At 41.6% G+C, this 8,732-nt stretch overlaps 1 protein-coding gene across 1 annotated transcript; it reads left to right on the top strand.

Moving 5' to 3' along the window:
- Window positions 1-3,207: 3,207 nt before the first annotated feature.
- LOC123425278 (probable calcium-binding protein CML13) lies at window positions 3,208-5,670 on the top strand. The gene is made up of 7 exons (XM_045108955.1): window positions 3,208-3,396; window positions 3,697-3,814; window positions 3,907-3,943; window positions 4,032-4,059; window positions 4,481-4,633; window positions 5,252-5,354; window positions 5,459-5,670. The coding sequence occupies exons 1-7, from the start codon at window positions 3,394-3,396 to the stop codon at window positions 5,524-5,526; spliced, it is 510 nt and encodes a 169-aa protein (XP_044964890.1). The 5' UTR covers window positions 3,208-3,393; the 3' UTR covers window positions 5,527-5,670.
- The last annotated feature ends 3,062 nt before the right edge of the window (window positions 5,671-8,732 follow it).

The following is an 8,732-nucleotide window of genomic DNA, read 5'->3' as shown; positions in this document are numbered from 1 at the left end:
CCACAAGCCTGCTAGGCGCGGCCTACCCCCCTGGCCGCGCCTAGGGGGCTTGTGGGCTCCCTGCTGGCCCTCTCGCCCCCCACTTTTGCTATAAGGAGGGTTTCGTTCCACAAAAAATCAGGAGCAGGCTTTCGGGAGGAATCGCCGCCGCCACGAGGTGGAACTTGAGCAGAACCAATCTAGAGCTCCGGCAGGGTCGTCCTGCCAGGGAAACTTCCCTCCCGGAGGGGGAAATCGTCGCCATCGTCATCACCAACACTCCTCTCATAGGAGGGGACTCTTCACCATCAACATCTTCATCAGCACCATCTCATCTTCAAACCCTAGTTCATCTCTTGTAACCAATCTCCGTCTCGCGACTTCGATTGATACTTGTAAGGTTGCTAGTAGTGTTAATTACTCTTTGTAGTTGATGCTAGTTGGATTACTTGGTGGAAGATTATATGTTCAGATCCTTGATACTACTCATTACCTCTCTGGTCATGAATATTATTATGCTTTGTGAGTAGTTACTTTTGTTCCTGAGGACATGGGATAAGTCATGCTATAAGTACTCATGTGAATTTGGTATTCGTTTGATATTTTGATGTGTTGTATGTTGTCTCTCCTCTAGTGGTGTTATGTGAACGTCGACTACATAACACTTCACCATTATTTGGACCTAGATGAAGGCATTGGGAAGTGGTAAGTAGATGATGGGTTGCTAGAGTGACAGAAGCTTAAACCCTAGTTTATGCATTGCTTCGTAAGGGGCTGATTTGGATCCACTAGTTTAATGCTATGGTTAGACTTTGTATTAATTCTTCTTTCGTAGTTGCGGATGCTTGCGAGAGGGGTTAATCATAAGTGGGATGCTTGTCCAAGTAAGGGTAGTACCCAAGCGCCGGTCCACCCACATATCAAATTATCAAAGTAGCGAACGTGAATCATATGAACATGATGAAGACTAGCTTGACAGAAATTCCCATGTGTCCTCGGGAGCGCTTTACCTCCTATAAGACTTTGTCCAGGCTTGTCCCTTGCTACAAAAGGGATCGGGCCACTTTGCTGCACCGTTGTTACTTTTGTTACTTGCTACTTGCTGCGAATCATCTTGTCACACAACTAATTGTTACCGATAATTTCAGTACTTGCAGAGATTACCTTGCTAAAAACCACTTGTCAGATCCTTCTGCTCCTCGTTGGATTCGACACTCTTACTTATCGAGCGGACTACGATAGATCCCCTATACTTGTGGGTCATCAATGGTGCCTACTACTACATGGATGCCGCTGGCGACCAGGAGTAGTTTAGGAGGTTCCCAGGCAGGAGGTCTCGCCTCGTTCGATTGATGTATCTTTTGTGCTAGCCCTCTCTAAGGCATTATCATGTTTCATATCTGTACTCAGATATTGTTGCTTCCTCTGACTCGTGTGTTTATCAAGCTTATGTATTCTAGCCCTCGAGGCCCCTAGCTTGTAATATGAAGTTTGTATATTTTTATTTGTGTCTAAAGTTGTGTTGTGATATCTTCCCGTGAGTCCTTGAACTTGGGCGTACGCATTTGCGTGTATGATTATCGTACAATCAAATCAAGGGTGTCACATAGATCAACTCTGTAATCCTCATACTCCATCAATATAATGAAGCAGGACGTAGGGTTTTGCCTCCTTAAGAGGGCCCGAACCTGGGTAAAACACTATCCCCTTTGCCTCCTGCAACCCATCGATCCAAGGTCCACAGTTCGGGACCCCCTACCCGAGATCTGCTGGTTTTGACGCCGACATCGATCCTTTCAGATGTACACATATTAACAAGATGCTTGCTCATTGATTTGCGCACTACTAGGCCACCATGCAAGAGTTGCCTCAAGTAGTCGCAATACTCCGACATGGCCTCTTGGATGGTGTAATCGATGGCTGAGGGACTTCGATTCATGATTGCAGATGACCGCGTCGGAGGAGGGTGCGAAATGTTTGTGTTCATGGAATCAAGCATGAATGTAGGTCCAAAAAGTTGTGCCCATTTGTTGCGCGCCATGAACATGTTGTCCTCCTGCATGGTTAAGCTTTCTCTTGTGCCCCTCTTCTTTGAATCGCCACAATAATCATCTGAATCATAGTCTTCGTTGTCCTCCTCCTCTCTTGTTGTTTGGCGCCCTGGTGTTTGTAGTCCTAATGTGTGCCCGACTAAGTGTAGGTTCCACTGGGTGTACTTCTATGTGCCCGAATGGTTTGTAGGTGTCAGACTGGATGGGCTCCGAGTCATCCACCTGCCTGTACTCATAGGGACCTCATCCCCTGGCTCCCTCATGGATGACCTCGTACATCTCCTTGTTTGCGTCGTCGTATGCCGACCCTTCCGCTTTAGGCATACCAAGGAGCAGCATGCGGACACCCACCTATTCTACGCCCGGCAAGCGGCGACAATGAACACTCAGACAAAAGCAACGACACCACATTGACGTCAACGATGATCAACATGATGGGGATGCTAGACACTACCTATCCAGCTTTTGGCGATATAAAAATACGGAGCCTTGTAATGCAAAGAAGGAGTGTCCCCTTCCAAGGGTCACTCTCTTCTTAATTCAAAATTCCAAGTTTTCTTAGTTAGCCAGTTGGTTGCCAAAAAAAGAGTCTGTATCAGACAACACAGCTTCTGATTTATTTTCTTTGACTGAATTTTTCTTTTCTTTTTTGCTTTTTTAAGTAAAGCTATTTCCTTCTACCGACGGATTGTACGCAGCGATCCGCCATCTCCTTAATGTGATGGGTGTCTGTCTTTTTTTCTTTAACATTATGTGTATTGTAAAATTCTCTTCCGCAACAATCACTGTGTTGCAAAATAAAATAAAGACCAAATAAATGGCAGATATTTTCTGTAACATTGTTTTTGTTGCACTCTTTTACAGCAACAACATCCATGTTATAAAATAACGATGAAAAAATCTACAACATCAACTATGTCGTAAAAGATTTCTGTAACATAAGTTTTGTCATGAAGTATCCTTGTTGCATTTTTGCGCCTTGTTGAAAAAATAAAAACGATGTTAAATATACTGGATAGTTGTACATCTGATGGTTGCCGCGCGGCGGATATTTTAAGGCGCCGACGCGTAGGGCGGCCATTTTTTTTAAGGGCCTCTATTTTGCTTTTCTTACTACGTGGGTTCCAGAAAAACGATTAGTCTCGGACACGTCAAACGCGGTAAAGATACGAATTCGATCTATCACCGGACACGCCCCAGTCAAATCCGTCGACCAGCCCTCTCCGGCCCCTCCTCCGCGACCAGATCGACGGTTACCCCATCGTCATCTGTCATCCCTCTTTCCCTTCGCGCACCGGCAGATCCACGCGGGCGGCGATCCTCCTCGTCGGTGGCTCACCCTACGCGACGCTCCTCTGTAGCCATGGTGAGCCCCTTCTCGTCTCTTCCCTCTAGATCCCCCTTCTTCCTTGCGCACCGTCGCCGCCGAATTCGGGCAGGCACCGGGCGTGTGATCCGTGTCTGTCGCCTGCAGCATAGGTGGGAGCTGTTATCTTTAAAGCAGCGATCTTTGAAGATTTAATTATCTGCATGAACATGTACACGACGGTTATCCTGTTTGCCGGAATGATTTGTTACGACCTCTGCTGATGATTTCGTCTGATATTCTTCTGATAGTAACATCTTGCGCATCGACCTGCTTCTGATAAGTGTGCTTGTATTGTAGTCTACAATGAAGGGACAGACAAGGAGGGAGAGGCCTAGAACTCGCCCTCATGGCCTCACACAACAGAAGAGGCAGGAAATAAAGGAAGCATTTGATCTTTTCGACACCGATAACTCTGGTAATGAATCTGTTTCTTCACTGGCCTGGTTATTCTCGATGCGATATTGCTTAGTTGGGCTGATAACTATGTTAAACATGCTCGCATTGCAGGAACCATCGATGCCAAAGAGTTGAATGTTGCGATGAGGTAGTAGTAATTTCGTAGTCATTGTCATTCTCACACCATTTTCCTGTGTCAGCAATAACGACACTGTATTTTTTGCTTTTGTTTGCAGAGCCTTGGGATTTGAGATGACAGAAGAGGTACAATTCATCCACCTTACTAGTTCTTTGGTTTTGCATTTCTCCTACATTATTATAAGGAGAGCTTGTAGTTAGCTTGCTCCTGTAGGATCGTAGAAATAATCAAACATCTATTGCAGATAAAGTGGTTAAAGTTTGTTTCTTGAGTAAGTAATGCAATACTGGATGAGCATTCGTTAATTTTGCTTCTTGAGTAAGTAATGCAATACTGGATGAGCATTCCTAGAATTATAGACAATTGAGCTGCATTGCAATTCTTAATTAATGACATGTGTTAGCCAAACATGTCCTTTTGGGTATATAGTGTCTCTCGTCTTAAAAATCTAGCTGGTTAATGAATCCTTCCTTACTAGGTTACCCTATATAATGCTTTGAGGAAATCCCTCCTGCTGACACTCCACCCTGCTTTTGGATAATCCAGCAAATCAATCAGATGATTGCTGATGTAGACAAAGATGGCAGTGGATCGATAGATTATGAGGAGTTTGAGCACATGATGACTGCCAAGATTGGGGAGAGGGATACTAAAGAAGAGCTTACAAAGGCGTTCCGCATTATTGACCAAGATAAAAATGTAAGTTTCTCAATATTCCTTTGTTCTACATATTGTTCAATATGAGTGTGGTTCACTACAAGTTTCCATGTTATCAAATGGTTAGCTTTAATTTATCAGACAAAATAATCAATTGAAATTTTGTCTTTATGTGACAATTGACCGTTTTTCTTCTTTCAGATGCTTAATGCATTGACATTTTCCCCCCTCCTGGATGCTTAATGGTTTTCATAAATAGTTAAAATTTACTACTCCCCCTGAGTCACAATCTAGGTCGTTTTAAAATCTTCAAGACAGAAAACACACCAACATCTACAACACTTAATTGATATTTCTAGATTCATGGTGATGTATGTATACTTATTTTTTATCTAAAGCAACATACTTATTGTGAAAATTAATGGCCAAATTGTGCCCTTGAAAAACCATGTTACTGTAAATCGATCTAGGTTGTGATGGTAATAATACTGGATATCTTTTGCTGGTTTGGTGCAAAATGACAATTTGTTATCTTTTCTAATGCCCGGTAGAGCTCAATGTGCGAATGAAACACATACCTACTTTATAGCACCATGTCCGAACTGACTGTCCTTTTGAAGAGTGTTACCATAACTCTAGTGTGCTGTGTGACTCGTGCAGGGGAAGATTTCAAATGTTGATATTCAGCGTATTGCCAAGGAGTTGGGTGAGAACTTCACTCTCCAAGAGATCCAAGAGATGGTTCAAGAGGCAGATCAAAATGGTTTGCCATTTTCTCTCTCTTTGCTGAGAATGAAAGACCTTTTTTCTGAAACTTTATCGTACTGGAGAATCAAGTGACTGAGTTTGATTTCTGTCCTGTCACAGGCGATGGCGAGATAGATTTTGGCGAGTTTGCCAGGATGATGAAGAAGACCAGCTATGGTGGTTACTAGGTGGGGATGACATCTGTGAGCGTCTGGATCTTTGTGTGGTTGTTCACAATAACCGCCACATGTTTGCCTGATGTACTCACTGCTGTATTACTCTGAACAATCCCGCTGAACTCTGTGTGTACTTAATGGTAACATGTTTCTGTAGTCGTGGTGTCTGAGTGCACAATCGTGGTCTCCAGTTGCACAGCGAGGTGTTCTCGCAAGTTAAAAGACCCAGGTTTTCCGTAGCACCAGGGCACTAACCTGTCACCATGGGCAGTCACCTGACATTGGTTGCATGTTACCATCTGCAGTGTCAGTTACTGAATGGCACTACAGGATGGTGCATGTCTCGCATAACGTGTACTCCCTCTTACCTAAATAATTGTAGTTGGAGAAAACTAATGTAGTTCTCCCTAATTACATTTACACTAGTTCTCCTCAACTACAGTTATTTAGGTACAGAGGGAGTAAATAAATAACATAAAACTAGGACACTGGATGTGACTAATAAAGGCCATAATTTGCCATGCTGTGGAAAACATTGCAATGGTCCAAAAATAAAATTGTTCAGAGAGAAAAAGAAAAACTCCAAAAATAATTTTGTTCAAAATTGCAATGAAAAACAATATACTAATTAAAAATTCCAAAATGGTTCAAAAAAGATCCTTTTTAATGCAAATGGCACAAAAGAGAAAGTTCAAGGCAATTTGCATCTGTACCTGATGGCAAAGAAAAATGTAGATTAAAAAATTGTGTGGTATGTTTACTAGAATACATGAAGAATGTGGATGAAAAAAATGCCATTATGTGCAACACAAAACAAAAGTGCACGATCTATTGTTAGTAGTAAATGCACGGTCTATAAAAGCAAACAAAAGACATGAACCAGGGTCAAAATACAAAATTTCCCATGGATGTAAAGTATTTTTTCCATGGCAAAAAATAGTAAGCTTGCCGTGAACATAAATAAATGTAATTTTTTATTGAACGATAAAAAGTTAAAATTGTCATGTGTGTGGAATTAAAATAGCCATGGAGATAATGGGAAATTTGCCACGGCAACTAAAATTTCCCATAGAATGAACCAATTACAAAACAAAAACTATGAACCAAAAATTTACGATGGCAGATTCATAGATAAATTTTGCCATCATATATTAGTTAATTTTTCCATGTTATTTATGATAAATTTTTCGTGTATGTAAAAGATCACAGATTATGAACAAAAAAAATGTGTTGGCATATGCATATTGAAAATAGCCATCGCGGTTTAGATATAATTGCCATGCTTTGTGTAAGAAAATTGCCATGAATACCTAATTATATATTTAAAAAATGCAATGACCAATGAACTACATTTGCCATGCTCCATGCAATTGAATTGCCGTTGTCCCATCGAAGAAAGTAATTTGTTGCCATTGTTACGGAAAAGAAAAAGAATTTGACATGCCCCATAAACTACACTTTCCATGATCCATGAACTTAAGTTGCCATGTCCCCATTAGAAAAGTAATGTTTTTTACATTGTTACAAAATAAAAATAATTTGCCATCAAACACAAACTACAAATGCCATGCTCCAAAGAACATAAATTTCCATTATCTAACAAAAAGTAAAAATAATGCCATGTTGAAAGAGAAAATAATTTTTTACCGCGATATACAAAAAGAAAAAATGCCATGCCTTTTTAAGAGAAAAAGGTTTGCCAATTTATGTTACCCAAAAACTGGACGTCAAATGTTTGCCAAGGTATGCCCTTTCAAGAAAAAAGGATTTGAACATCTGAAAAAACAACTAAAAATTAGTTTGCCAAAATTGCCATGGAACTAAAGATTGTAAATTTGCCATGTGAGTGCATGGTAATTTGACATGGAAAATGATCTCTAATTCATAAGGATTTATCATGGTGCATGAAAATAAATAATGTCTAATTCATGAGAAATGTAGAAAAAAGGATGAATTATATATCATTTTTCATGACAATTTTAGAGAAATATAATTAATTATCTCTATTGCATGGCGAATTCAAACTACAAAGTGGATTGACGTGGCATAAACGATCTGACAGTAATTTGCCATGGCAAGTATTTACTAAAACAAAAGCTATTACCTCACCTATTTACTAAAACAGTTTTCGATGACAATAAAAAATGAGTGGGCAGCTCACACAGATGCAAAAGTTGCCATACAAAATAACCTTAAGCTAGTTTAGAAAGCAATGGTGCATTGACATGGCAAACCGGTCTATGAAAAATGAATAACAATTTGCCATGGTCTATGGAAATTCATATCAAAATCATTTCAAAATTTGCATGATGGTATATGGAGATTGAGAGTTGCGTGGGACGCCGTGGTGCGAAGATAGTGTTGGCGGACGAAAGCCTCTTGGATGAGTAAGCAAAGAAGTGGTTTGTGAAGAAGAAGAAAGAAATCAACGACCGTAGGGAGTACGAGGCGGCGAAGGCAGCTACGCCAGCACTAGAGCATGCGGACCGGATGCAGGAGGAGGAGGTCGCAACGATGGCCTCGAAGCAATGCCACATGGATGGCGTCCGACGAGTGATCCAGCCAGCCAGCGGGTGATCCGTCACACTCGAACATTGATTTTATTTTGGCATGTTCGGATTGTTGAATTATGATTTGTTTTTTTGTCCTTTTTGTTTTGAACTGTTGAATTAAGATGATTTATATCATATGATTGACGTGCATGCATTGCGTGGATTTAAGATCCGCATTTGAGGCATGTACATGTGCGGCAGTCCAAATGAGGGGTCGTCAAGTGCTATCCAGGCACGAAGCCCATGAACGTATGAGGGACCGGATGCTCTTATGGATGGGTTAGGTGCGGTTAACTTTAAAGATTTTAAAAGATCAACTCTTAGAGTAACTTTAATGGGGCGATTCATTTTGTCCGTCGCCGTTCGTTTGGGTCTGCGCGGACAAAAATGATAGCTCAACGTGCGGACCCATTTCCAAAAGGCGTTCGCTTTGCGACCGCGCCGATCCATTGCTGGTTCAAATTTGGGGCTGAAATGCGTCGGCGCGAACACTAAGCGGACGGTCCGCGCGCTCTTCCTCTCTGTCCGCATGTGGCCGGCATGGCCTACTTGTCACACATCCACCCACCCATCTCTGTCTGCTTATTTAATTCGTTGGCCCCCTCCCACCCACCTCTCTCCAATTACTTAAATACTATAGTGCTGATGCCCACTTGCTTGCCGTTG

This window comes from Hordeum vulgare, chromosome 2H (assembly GCF_904849725.1).
Source record: "Hordeum vulgare subsp. vulgare chromosome 2H, MorexV3_pseudomolecules_assembly, whole genome shotgun sequence".
NCBI classification, from domain to species: Eukaryota; Viridiplantae; Streptophyta; class Magnoliopsida; order Poales; family Poaceae; genus Hordeum; species Hordeum vulgare.
Note: the sequence above shows the minus strand (reverse complement) of the source record. Positions and strands in the feature narration are given on the sequence as shown.